Source organism: Boleophthalmus pectinirostris, unplaced genomic scaffold (genome assembly GCF_026225935.1).
Source record: "Boleophthalmus pectinirostris isolate CB_2022bp ecotype Guang Dong unplaced genomic scaffold, ASM2622593v1 HiC_scaffold_14, whole genome shotgun sequence".
In the NCBI taxonomy this organism is placed as follows: Eukaryota; Metazoa; Chordata; class Actinopteri; order Gobiiformes; family Gobiidae; genus Boleophthalmus; species Boleophthalmus pectinirostris.
The window spans coordinates 32568471-32582141 of NW_026571047.1; the positions used below are offsets into that span (position 1 = coordinate 32568471).

A 13671-nucleotide genomic window follows, 5' to 3' on the forward strand; every position below is an offset into this window, starting at 1 on the left:
AAACCAGGACCAAACCAGGACTAAACCAGGACTAAACCAGGACCAAACCAGGACTAAACCAGGACCTAAACCAGGACTAAACCAGGACCAAAAACCAGGACTAAACCAGGACCAGGACTAAACCAGGACTAAACCAGGACCTAAACCAGGACTTTGGAGGATAAACCAGGACTAAACAGGACTGGATCCAGGATAAACCAGGACTGGGCTTTTACCAACACCAGGACTAAACCAGGACCAGGACAAGTCTGAGGACACCAGTGTCTCACCAGTAATTTTGGGAAAAACAAAACTGCTCAGTGTCAATAAAAATATAACTAGTATATTTTAAGATGATGTCTTGTGATTTGTGGTGAGTTTTGTGATTTAAAATTGTGAAATGTCCCAGCACTTGTGAATATAATGCAGAGAGACTGGAGGTGCACAGAGCTGTTCACTCAACATTCTCTCACTGCTTCTACAATTCAAGTGATCAAATATATTTGTATATTTACTTTTTCTGCTTTGTCTTTTTATCGTCAAGACAAATAATTCTGTGCACGAGGGAGCACATTTAGTTATTCTGACATCAAACAGCTTTTACACACACACTACACTAAAACTAGGTCAATTGTTTGTGCTGCAAAATGTTTCAATGAAGCACAAACGACTGACACCATTTGGGGCATTTTTTGGAAGATTTTGAAGTTTCCTGAGGGGCTGGGTGACCCCAAATAAGACCTATAAAAGAATCAATAATATTTGAAAACTTTTCCCAGCACAAAAGAAGCACAAACAGTGACAGAATATTTTTGTAGGTGTGTGTTTGAAGGGGGAGGCGGCTAAGACAGTGTCACATTCAGCTTTAGTTTTCCACAGTGTAACCTTCAGGAAAACCAGTTAGTGCAGTTTTTATTATTTTATTTTGATCTCATCAGTGAAGCGTTCAGTCTGCGTGAACATGTCTCTGAAAACACTCCTGACCAGGTTCACACATCATGGACTCTTCAGACTCGCTGGAGCTTCAGGACAGAGGTCCTGGACCGGGGACTACCACAGCACCCCAAAGCCCAACTGGAGCACCGCCGATCGGGTAGTGGACCTCCGCACCGACGCTGTGACCAAACCCGGTCCCGAGATGCGCAAAGCCATGAGCGAAGCCGAGGTGGGGGACGCTTCGATCGGAGAGGACCCCACAGTGAACGGTAAGAACCGACGACATAGTGTTCATAGGGATGTAAAGATATCGAAGTCTCATGAGGCGATATCGTCACGGTATGAACCTCATGGTACGATATTTATTGCGATATCGTGGTAAAACTCACAATATGGTGGGGAGGCCCACAATATTACGATATTATACATAATAACAACATCAACATTATAAAATGCTACGACCAGTCATTTGGTACAACATTTATTGTCATATTCATATCAGTGACATTTTAAACAGCTTGAAAAGCCTTTGATGTTGAAGTGCAAACTTCAGGTAACAACTAAACAATTGTAATAAAACTCTGGACAGCTCTTGAAGTCCACACATCAGTGGGTGAGATGCTTAAGTCCCTGTAGTACATCGGTCTTTGGCTGTAAACAGCAGGGAACACCGTAAGGTGCATTTAAAATCCTTTAATTTTCTTAAAAATCGACAGTGCGCCTTATAATCCGCTACACTTTATGTATTAATTCTGGTTGTGTTTACTCACCTCAAATAATTTTTTTGTGGTACACAGCGCTCAAAAATCTGTCAAACTGTTTTAGTACAACTTTGGTAAACTACGAAGCTGCACTGCTGGGTGGATTGTCGGAGCATCAGAGCGACTGTAGCCAGGAGCCTCGAGGAGTCGTGTCCTTCAGTCCGACAGATACTGAACTGTATCAGCACATGAGGAGCGAGCTGTTTTTTTCAGCGCTTATGCAAATGAGCCATGTGGCTTTAAGTTTGTTTCTGTAAAATGTAAACAAATGTGCACAAAGCTGCATTAAACACATTATTACTCAATCCTCCTTGTAGGAAATTTAAAAAACAAAGTTAAATGCGATGGCATTTTATATTTCAGCTCCAGTTTAACCTTTTAAACCCAACGCCGTCCACCGTGGGAAATGGGTGCAAATCACTCGCTGTATATTCTGCTATGTCCCAACTTGACTTTCTGAACACATTCTTGAAAGTTTTTGGCGTGTTGGTTTATCACGTGACTTCTCATGTTGTAGTGTTTCCCGAGGTGAACCGCACGGTGCGTTGTGTTTGCACACAGTCTGTCTGTTGTCACCTTTTCTCTTTTCTCATCTCGTGTCACGGCAAACACAAAATGCTTTTAGACCTCAGACTTAAAAGTCGCTGGTGCGTCAACAACGGGCCCACTGGCCGATGACGCGGCTGCAAAGGATTATGGTCCATGTAGTTTAGTTTAGTCTGCGCCACAGGAGAGGACTGAAAATTCTTCTTTTTGCGTAATATATCGTGATATTGCGAATATTGTTAATATTTTTAAAGGTGCATTATGTAACTTTTTTACTTCCATGTTATAATGTTCCCTCATCAGAAACATACCTGCAGGTTTCAGATCCGCCCATGCATGTTAATATGTTGTTTCCAGTAAAAGGTAACACGTGATCTGAGTGTGTTGTGTGTGAGCAGTTAATCCTCCATCGATGTGTAATACCTCCTTAAAAAAACAAACTAAAAACTGGAATTACTACACAGCACTGTACTACTGTACCAGCCCTTATTTTTCTTTACTCTATCTCTATATCTCCTTTTATTTTCTCAAGTGAGCTCACCCCTTTACTTTTTCTCTCTTTTTTTCAACTTCAACATACTTGTTATTAATGTTTTGGACCTATAATCTTACATTTAAAAATGTTTAAAATGTATGTATGCTGTAAATAAATACAAATAATATAATTAAAAAAAACTGTGATAACATTAGTATTTTTTTTTATATTTCTTTCCACAGAGTTAGAAAGTTTGGCGGCTGAAATGTTTGGGATGGAGAACGCTCTGTTTTTGCCCTCAGGAACTATGAGCAACTTGATCGCAGGTATCACAATACTACAATACTACAGTACTACAATACTGCAATACACACAATACACACAAAAATACATTTACAAAGCTCATATTCTTAAGAAGTTGTGTTTATATTTAGGGGTGGTAGAGGAGCCAAATATTGTACTCAAGTAAGAGTCATGTTACTTCAAAATAATTTTACTTTAAAGTGCATTGTGTAACTTTTCAGGTGGAGGGTCTGTCAAACGCTTTTCTCCATGGTCATAGTCAGAGGCCTGTCCCACATGTTCAGGAGACTGTTCCAGGATTTAGCTGCATGAGTCTGAAAGTCTGACTCCCCAAGTTTAGTCCTGACTCTGGGCACCAGCAGGAGACCGGGTCTAAACCAGGACTAAACCAGGACTACAGCAGGAGGCCGGTTCCTGAGCTCCTCACAGTGCAGATGGTTCATGTGGCTCTAACATGTCACAGATGGACTTTGGTGCTCGGCCCATGGAGAGACTTGTTCAAGCAGAGACGCTTTAAAGTCTCTGAGCCACAGGGGGCAGTGCAGAGACCTGAGCACCGGACGCATGTGCTCGTACTTCCTAGTCGGGCTGCAGCGTTCTGGATGGACCTTTAAGTACGGCTTTACTTAAAGGTCCTATATTACACAAAATGGAGGCTTGTGAGGTTTAAGCCGTGTTATAATGTGATTACCTCATCAAAAACAGACCTGGAGTTGTGTTATGTTTCATTCACACGTTTCAGTAACACTTTATTATTAGTCTGTCTACATCTCCAAAAGCTCAAAATGCTCTGTTCCACCTTGTGATGTCATTCAGTTAACAGCTAACTTTTAGTTCAGTAGAGATATCAGGCAATACCAGGAAATTATCCAAACTAGTGCACAGCCCGCAGAAGATCAGTTCAGAAGTTGTCATGTGTTAAACATCCATCCATTTTCTTCTGCGTACCTGGGGCCGGGTCGCGGGGCAGCAGTCTGAGCAGGGACTCCCAGACTTCCTTCACCCCGGACACTTCCTCCAGCTCTTCATATCTAACATGGTTTCATCTCTAAGTCCTTTCAGTCATTACCCAGAGCTCATGACCACAGGTGAGGGGAGAAACATAGACTGACGGTAAATCGAGAGCTTTGCTTTTCGACTCATCTCCCTCTTCATCACAACGGTTCGATACAGCGACGGCATCACTGCCGACGCTGCACTGCAGCAGCACTGCATCCAGTGGAGGAGTTCAAGTATCTCAGGGTTTTGTGTTAAACGTGTGTGAATGAAACAAAACACAACTCCAGGTCTGTTTGTGATGAGGAAACTACCTTAGAACACAGACCCGAAAACAGCGTAATATGAGCCCTTTATTTTTTTTGTATTTTTATTTGATTTGATTTATTTATTTATTTCGGTCACAGGTATATTTTGACATTAATTCACAATCAGTCATATTTAACATATACAGACCGAAAAGGTGCAGGCTGAAGCTTAAGCTTATTCTGCCCTTTACCCTTTATTCCTTTGTCAGAGCTTCATCTTGACATCAGTTCATCTTCAAAAATACAGCAGGAGGAAACAAACTAATCAGTAACAGAACAACAAAGTCCTACAGCACAAACGAAGTATCATATTTCACGTATCTGTCCAGAGTTAAACATTTAAACTTCTTTATGAGGTGAAAGAAAGTGGTGCACAATTTTAGGTTTTCTGTACATTTGTTCCACAGCTCCACCTCTTTAACAGATTTACAAAATTTCATAATGTTTGTTCTGATTTTCATTTTTAATAAACATGGTCGTGCCTCTGAGCTCAGATCGGCTCTTTCGGATTTTGAACATGTTCTGTAACGATTTTGACAGGAGATTGTTGTTTACTTTGAACATGATTTTCAGAGTATAAAGGTAAAGACTAAATCATAAAATTTCAGCGTTTGAAGGTTTATAAATAACGCATTGGTTGGTTCGTTATAAGTTGATAATGTTTTTGCTCTTATTGCCTTTATTTGCAGGGTAAAAACTGGCTTTGTATTAGTCTTATATGTATTGCCCCAAATCTCAATAAAGAAGAAATTAAGAAATCTTAATGAATATAATATAAGTCAGTTGTGTTTTTTACAGTTATGGTGCACTGCAGAGAGAGAGGAGACGAGATGATAGTTGGAGATAAGTCGTATTTGCAGGTTTTCCAGCAAGGAGGAAGCGCACAGGTGAGGAAAAAGTCAAAGGATGGAAGCCTCACTGCGTTAAAATGTAGGACAGATCTGACTTTTTGAAATGTGACCCAGACCATTTGGATATGTGCTCCTGAAACCAATACATATCTGATCTTTGGACATGTGACTTCAGTCTGAACGGTCAGGTCACATTCATCCCACCTACACGTCAGGCTCAGAGTCTCGTCAATGGAGGGAAAGCGAGGTTAGAGAGTTTATTAATATTTGGGGGGGATCACTGTATTCAGGACAAATTGGAGACGTTTTATCGGAACTGGGCCAAAGAAATGTCCGAGCGCGGCTACAGACGGTCCTGACTCCAGTGTCAACGAAAAATAAAGAGTCTGTGAGCCAAATACAAGGAGGATAAAGACTCAAACAAACGAAGCGGCCGTGGACGTGTAACCTGAACATTTTACCAACAACTGGACCGTATTTTGGGAGAGAAGCCCAGAGTTTAGGCGACTTCCTTAAACACTGAGCACATTTGCTTCATGTGACGCCGTCGTGTTCTTCAATGCTCATGCGGGACACTTTTGGGGCGTTTAAAGTTCACACTGGAGATCACACACAAGTCACATTTAATTCCCTCTGCCAAGGAAGTTATGTTTTTGCCGGCATTTGTCTGTTTGTCTGTTTGTTTGTTTGTTTGTCTGTTAGCAACATAACTCAAAAAGTTATGGACCGATTTTGATGAAATTTTCAGGATTTGTTGGAAATGTGAAAAGGAAGAAGTGATTTCATTTTGGGGGCTGATCCGGAAGAAATCCTGGATTCTGGATCACTTTGAAATTTTAGTTAACATTGTGGTAAATGGGGCCAAAAATTTTGTTTCTCAATATCTCGGTTAATTATTGACCAAACCCCATGAAATTTGACTCAGGGATGGACAATGGGATCCTCTTTCATATTCCAAAGGCTGATCCGGATCTGATCCAGAAGACTGATTTTATCGCAATTTATATAAAAAATGGGGGTAGTCCTTGGCGGAGGTCTGCGCTCTCTGACTGCTTTTCTAGTTTGACATGTGACTTCAGTCTGAACGGTCAGGTCACATTCATCCCACCTACACGTCAGGCTCAGAGTCTCGTCAATGGAGGGAAAGCGAGGTTTGGGGGGGATCGCTGTATTCAGGACAAATTGGAGACGTTTTATCGGAACTGGGCCAAAGAAATGTCCGAGCGCGGCTACAGACGGTCCTGACTCCAGTGTCAACGAAAAATAAAGCGCCTGCGAGTCAAACACAAGGAGGATAAAGACTCAAACAAACGAAGCGGCCGTGGACGTGTAACCTGAACATTTTACCAGGAACTGGACCGAATTTTGGGAGATAAGCTCATTGTTTTAGATGACCTCTGTAAACACTGAGCGCGCTTGCTTCATGTGACGCCGTCGTGTTCTTCAATGCTCATGCGGGACACTTTCGGGGCATTTAAAGTTCACACTGGAGATCACACACAAGCCATATTTAATTGGAAATGTGAACGACCTCGCAAAAAAAATCATATTTCACCAAAAAAATCCAAATTGAGCATTAATCCCTGCAGTCTGAACATAGCCTGGGTCACATTTGAAAAAAAATCGGTCATTAAAAGATCAGATACAGGTCACATACGGGTTAAAAAAACTGATTTGGGTCATTTCAGGCTGTAGTCTGAACGTCGCCAAAGATGTAATTATTTTGTGATTAAATGTAAGTTAAAGTTGCAAATTTGGGGGTCCATTACCTGCTTGTTTTTGCCTGGAATGTTCCACAGTGTGTCATTAAACAGCTCAACCTTAAATTTATTCAATTACAAGTGGTTTTATAGCTCAAAAATACCTAGAAAAACAGACATTTGGACTCACTTCTCCACAGATCTGACCTGTAACTTGGTCTGATTTGGTCTCTGAGATAGAAAAGTTTAATCCCAGACTGTGAAGAATTCCAGACAATTACACAATGCGCTTTTAATCTCGTCCCTAGATAGCAAACGTCCACTCCACCACAGTGACCACTCTCCCCGACGGGACCTTCGACTTGGACCAACTCGAGTCCAAAATCCGACACGGTTTTCCCGATCCTCACTATCCACGGTCCAGGCTCATCTGTGTGGAGAACACCCACAACATCCAGGGAGGCCGCGTGCTGCCGCTCAGCTTCCTCAAGGAGGTACGACACCAACGCACTGCTTCCCTGACCAGCCAGTCCCGTCCAGGTTCTGTTCAAATCCAAACAGGACTCGAACTGGACCACAGAGCCTGAAAAACCTCTGTCCAAATCACGTGTCTCTTAAATCCAGAAGACATCTCCACTTGAAAACTGTCAAAAAAAAGTTTGGTGCTTTGATTTCGCTCTGTTTCTCTGTCCTTTTATGTCGATTTTTATCCTTTTTTTTTTTTTTAAATGCATAAGCAGCAGTTTATTTTTGACACAAACGGAGCATGCTTCTCTCTGATTGGTTAATCCAACTGTCAATCACGCTCTCTGGAATCAGCTCCAGATCCACTCTTCTTTGTAACTTTTTGTCAAAGAGTGTGGCTCTGACTGGACAAGTATGCATCTCATGGTACCATATTTATTCTGGGTTCCCACTCTTTTTTCTGACAAAATTTCAAAACTTTTCCATAACTTTTTCGTGACCTACGGTGAATTTTCCATGACTTTACGGCACCTACGTGTGCAGAACTGATCAGACTTTCAGGGCTAAATATGAAATGTTAACTCTTTCCACTCACCTTATGGTTTGGGATTATAGTTTTTTTTGACATTTAAAATCCTGTCAGTGCATTTATTGTCGTCTCTTTTAAACAAAAGGTGCAGACGTTCGAAAATAATCCTAACAGCCTCATGAGAACTGAACAGAACGCTGTCGTTACTTAATTTTAGAGATACAAAAATTCCATGACTTTTCCAAAACTTTCATTGAATTTACAAAATTCCATGACTTTTACAAGCCTGGAAAATGACATTTTCAATTTCCATGACTTTTCCAGGATTTCCATGATCATGGGAACCCTGTTTATCACAATATGTTGCGGAAGCTACAAAGTTGTGAATATGCTGCTTTTTCTTTTAAAATGCCTTAATGCAAAGATCCAAGGAATTAAGTTTTTTTTTATTTCTTCTTGTAGTCTGCACGGAAACAGCAAAGGATCATGGTCTATGTAGTTTTATGTATTTTGTTTAGCTATTGCAGCACCATAATCAATGAATTTAAGCACAGAGATATATTGTGATGACCCAGTTATAGTTAAATCTCTGCTCAGTGGTTTCCTGATCATCCAGTCCCTTCGACATTCTGTTTGAATCCAACCTCAGTCCAACCACAGCTGCACGTCTGTATCACGTGTCTCTCAAATGCGGAGAAAAATCTTTATCATCTAAATACAATAATCAGTCAACTAATACAACGTTTGGTTCAAATTACAGACAGTTGACTAAGTTCTGGTTGTGGCTGTGTTCTTCAGGTGCGTAGTTTGGCGGATAAGTACGACCTGAAGGTTCACATGGACGGGGCCAGAGTCATGAACGCCGCGGTGGCTCTGGGAGTGTCCGTCAAAACGATTCTACAACACACACACACGGTCAGCGTGAGTCTGTGCAAGGTACCGTACGACCTCTGCTTCATCTGACCCGCTCCTCTTCATCTTCTGCTCCATCTGACCCTCTTCCCTTCATCCTCTGCTCCATCTGACCCTCTCCTCTTCATCCTCTGCTCCATCTGACCCTCTCGTCTTCATCTTCTGCTTCATCTGACCCTCTCCTCTTCATCCTCTGATCCATATGACACACTTCTCTTTTTCTTCTGCTTCATCTGACCTTCTCCTTTTCTTCCTCTGGTCCATATGACCCTCTCCTCTTCATCCTCTGGTCCATATGACCCTCTCCTCTTCATCCTCTGCTCCATCTGACCCTCTTCTCTTCTTCCTCTGCTCCACCTGACCCTCTCCTCTTCATCTTCTGCTCCATCTGACCCTCTTCCCTTCATCCTCTGCTCCATCTGACCCTCTCGTCTTCATCTTCTGCTTCATCTGACCCTCTCCTCTTCATCCTCTGATCCATATGACACACTTCTCTTTTTCTTCTGCTTCATCTGACCTTCTCCTTTTCTTCCTCTGGTCCATATGACCCTCTCCTCTTCATCCTCTGGTCCATATGACCCTCTCCTCTTCATCCTCTGGTCCATATGACACACTTCTCTTTTTCTTCTGCTTCATCTGACCTTCTCCTTTTCTTCCTCTGGTCCATCTGACCCTCTCCTCTTCATCCTCTGCTCCATCTGACCCTCTCTCTTCATCCTCTGCTCCATCTGACCCTCTTCTCTTCATCCTCAGCTTCATTTGACCCTCTCCTCTTCTTCCTCTGGTCCATCTGACGCTCTTCTCTTCATCTTTTGCTCCATCTGATCCTCTTCTCTTTTTCTTCTGCTCCATCTGACTTTCTTCTCTTCTTCTTCACCTCCATCTGACCTCTTTATATATTTTCTCCTCAGGGTCTTGGGTGTCCGTTCGGCTCCATTCTGGCCGGCCCCAGCGAGTTCATCTCCAGGGCGGTGAGATGTCGTCACGTTCTGGGAGGCTCCATGTGTCAAATTGGGATTTTAGCTGCAGCCGGAAAACTGTCTTTACTGAAGATGGTGACCAGACTGGAGGAGGACCACAGGAACGCCAAAACATTCGCTCAAGGTTTGTCTCAACACACGACCGAGCTGCAGAGAGTGGGGAAAAAAAAGCACGAATCCTTCACTCTGATGACACTTTCTGTTACAGAGACTAATGTCAAACAGAGGAGAAAACACAGTCCTCCTTTAACCGATATTGGTGTTGTTTTGGAACACAGTAGATCCACCTCTGACACCAGAAGAGGACAACCTGCTGTTTATCTTTTGGCAGGGAAAATTAGTCTAAGGCTGCGTTCAGACTGCAGCCTGAAGTGACCCAAATCCGAATTTTGGCTTCTATGTTCCTGTATCTGATCTTTTAATGACAGTCTGAATGACACAGATCCGATTTTTTCAAATGTGACCCAGGACACTTGGATATGTGCTCCTGAAACTGATACATATCTGATCTTTTGACATGTGACTTCAGTCTGAACGGCCAAAGTGCATTCATCCACCTACACGTTATCAACAAGCCACAAACGTCACTATTCTGCGCTGAAGTAGGAGAAAATTGTTAATGAACTCCGTGTCACTGAAGTGAAGCACATCACCACTCACCACTCTTGGCTCCGTCTCCACATCCACACGTTCCTTTCAACGGACGTCGCTGCCGCTGCCCCACAAAACACCACGACCAAAAACCTCGTCCTTCTCCTTCTCAATCTCCTCCTTAAAACAAGTAAGTTGTTCATGTTCTGGCTCCGGTACGAGAGGAACTTTAAAATCTCCAGGTGCTCGATGCTGCGTCCATGTTTGGACAACTTCTGTAAACACAGAGACGCTCGCTGCGGTTGACGTCGTCGTGTCTCCAGTGTCACATGTGGGACACTTTTGGACCGTTTACTGTTCACACAGGGGTTCGCATACAAGTCGCATTTAATTTGAAATGTGAAAGACCTCGCAAAAACATCGGATTTCACACAAAAAAAATCGGAATTGAGCGTTAAGCCCTGCAGTCTGAACGTAGCCTATGGAACAATTTCAACTGTTCAACTGTTACATTACTAAAAAAAGTAATACCTTACTTTGTAACTGCCCAACACCAGTTAGCACTACTTCCTCAGGCCAATCTCTGCCACGGTTTAATCCTGGTTTAGTCCTAGTTAAGTCCTGGTTCAGAGCCTGGTTCAGCTCCTGGTTTAGTTTTGGTTTAGCCCTGGTTCAGACCTGGTTCAGTCCTGGTTCAGTCCAAGAACAATACACTACCTCTAGATGTCTGACAGTTGTTAATACTTGCTGAATAAAATGTAAAAAACCCACAAGAACGACCATAGAAAGAAACTCACGTCAGAGCCGTGCATTCAGATACAGTGGACCGTGTGCGTCCATGATTGGCTGATCCACCTGTCAATCACACTCTGAACTCAGGGAGATTTACCGGTGACCAGGCTCACTTCTGTGAGAGGATCACGGGTTAATACGAAAACCAAAACGAAGATCAAAATGACGAGGCTCACAGCAGCAGTTACAGAGACAGGGTTTTTTTTATTGTAAAGTCAATTGTAACCAAGGTTAATGGAGCCGAAAACACGCCCATGCTCACTTCCCATTTGTAAGTCTATGAGCTGAACTGAAATTAAATCAATCTATTTTCTTCTTTCCCTTCAGCTCTGCTCGACTGCTCCTCGGACCTCTTCTCTGTCGACATGTCCGCGGTGGAGACCAACATCGTGAGGTTCAGACTCGATCCCGGTCTGAGCCCCGCCGAGTTCTGCGCTCGCATGTCTGACGTCCAGCAGGGGGAGCAGTCCGCGCTGGGACAGGCCGTGCAGGTCCTGATGTACCCGTCCTTCGAGAACTCTGTGAGAGCCGTGTGGCATCTGGACGTCTCCACTGAAGACACCCACTGGGCCATAAAGAAGATGCAGTATGTGGCCGCACGGATCATGGAGGAGAGGAACAAAACCCCTTGACTTAAATCCAGTTTTTAATGTCTAACCTGCTTCTAAAGTCACGTCTGGCAGAGATCCACCTCGAGCTTATTTCCACGGAGATATTCTCATTTTAATTGTATTCTTTGTACAGTGTCTTTGAGAAAATAAATAAATAAAATGCATTATTATTATTTTTATTATTTGAACAGGCTTCTTATAATTCAAAAACAATGACACCTTGTACCGCCTATATTTTTTTTTACAACTTTATAATTTATAATGTTTGCAAAAAATTTAAGGCTGCACAATATTGAGATTTTTTTATTACTTTATTATTTATTTTATTTTTTAAATTTTTAACTTGTACATTTACATTTATATAATTATGCTTTATTTGACACCAGTGTCTTGGTCTTTTTTGCTACTTATTTAGAATTTATTATTACCATTTATGTTTTTTTCTCTTTGTTATATTATAGTGTGATAGCCCTGGTTCAGTCCAAGGTTTAGTCCTGGTTTAGTCCTGGTTTAGCCCTGGTTCAGTTCTGGTTCAGACCCGGTTTAGACCTGGTTTAGCCCTGATTCAGACCTGGTTTAGACCTCGTTTAGCCCTGGTTCAGTCCAAGGTTTAGCCCTGCTTCAGTCCTGGTTCAGTCCTGGTTTAGCCCTGGTTTAGTCCTGGTTCAGTCCTGGTTCAGTCCTTGTTTAGTCCTGGTTCAGTCCTGGTTTAGCCCTGGTTTAGTCCTGGTTCAGCCCTGGTTCAGTCTGGTTTAGCCCTGGTTTAGTCCTGGTTCAGTCCTGGTTCAGCCCTGGTTTAGTCCTGGTTCAGCCCTGGTTCAGTCCTGGTTTAGCCCTGGTTTAGTCCAAGGTTCAGTCCTGGTTCTGTCCTGGTTCAGTTCCAAGGTTCAGTCCTGGTTCAGCCCTAATGTAGTCCTAGTTTAGCCCTGGCTTGGTCCTGATTCAGTCCTAGTCCAGTCCAAGGTTCAGTCTTGGTTTAGTCCTGGTTTAGACCAGGTTTATTCCTGGTTTAGACCTGGTTTAATCCTGGTTCAGTCCTGGATCAAGTCCTAGTTTAGCCCTGGTTCAGTCCAAGGTTTAGTCCTGGTTTAGCCCTGGTTTAGTCCTAGTCCAGTCCAAGGTTCAGTCCTGTTTAGTCCTGGTAGTCCTGTTCAGTCCTGGTTCAGTTTTAGTCCTGGTTCAGCCCTGGTTCAGTCTGGTTTAGTGGTTTAGTCCTGGTCCTGGTTCAGCCCTGGTTTAGTCCTGGTTCAGTGGTTCAGTCCTGGTTTAGCCCTGGTTTAGTCCTTCAGTCCTGGTTCTGTCCTGGTTCAGTCCAAGGTTCAGTCCTGGTTCAGCCCTAATTTAGTCCTAGTTTAGCCCTGGCTTGGTCCTGATTCAGTCCTAGTCCAGTCCAAGGTTCAGTCTTGGTTTAGTCCTGGTTTAGACCAGGTTTATTCCTGGTTTAGACCTGGTTTAATCCTGGTTCAGTCCTGGATCAAGTCCTAGTTTAGCCCTGGTTCAGTCCAAGGTTTAGTCCTGGTTTAGCCCTGGTTTAGTCCTAGTCCAGTCCAAGGTTCAGTCTTGGTTTAGCCCTGGTTTAGTCCAAGTCCAGTCCAAGGTTCAGTCTTGGTTTAGTCCTGGTTTAGACCAGGTTTATTCCTGGTTTAGACCTGGTTTAGCCCTGGTTCAGTCCTGGTCTAAGTTTGCATACAGAAACAAAACACTACCTCTAGATGTCTGAGAGTTGTTAGTACTTGCTGAATAAAATGTAAAACCCCCACAACAACGACCACAGAAAAGAAATATAATAGCTGCGCGCTTTTATTGCGATAAAATGTTAAAACTGAAAAATTCTCTTGAGGAAGAATAAAGTATTGGCAGCGGTGGGATTCGAACCCACGCCATCGAAATGACTGGAGCCTAAATCCAGCGCCTTAGACCACTCGGCCACGCTACC

The 13671-nt window shown here is 42.9% G+C and overlaps 1 protein-coding gene and 1 non-coding gene across 2 annotated transcripts; one reads left to right on the forward strand and one right to left on the reverse strand.

Moving 5' to 3' along the window:
* The first annotated feature begins 924 nt into the window (after nucleotides 1–924).
* LOC110166452 (uncharacterized) lies at nucleotides 925–11756 on the forward strand. Its single transcript, XM_020931693.2, has 7 exons — nucleotides 925–1184; nucleotides 2940–3023; nucleotides 5103–5191; nucleotides 7164–7349; nucleotides 8648–8785; nucleotides 9673–9865; nucleotides 11452–11756. Exons 1-7 carry the CDS (start codon nucleotides 941–943, stop codon nucleotides 11754–11756), a joined length of 1239 nt encoding a protein of 412 aa, XP_020787352.2. The 5' UTR covers nucleotides 925–940.
* Nucleotides 11757–13589: 1833 nt separating this feature from the next.
* trnal-uag (transfer RNA leucine (anticodon UAG)) lies at nucleotides 13590–13671 on the reverse strand. The gene has a single exon. It is a non-coding gene; the product is annotated as a tRNA-Leu (tRNA).

Excerpts from the sequence above, each read along its gene's own strand:
- LOC110166452 (XM_020931693.2), top strand. The coding sequence starts at position 941 with ATGTCTCTGAAAACACTCCTGACCAGGTTCACACATCATGGACTCTTC. Across the intron at positions 7,350-8,647 it reads CGCTCAGCTTCCTCAAGGAG|GTGCGTAGTTTGGCGGATAA; the intron begins GTACGACACCAA and ends TGTGTTCTTCAG. Across the intron at positions 9,866-11,451 it reads CGCCAAAACATTCGCTCAAG|CTCTGCTCGACTGCTCCTCG; the intron begins GTTTGTCTCAAC and ends CTTTCCCTTCAG.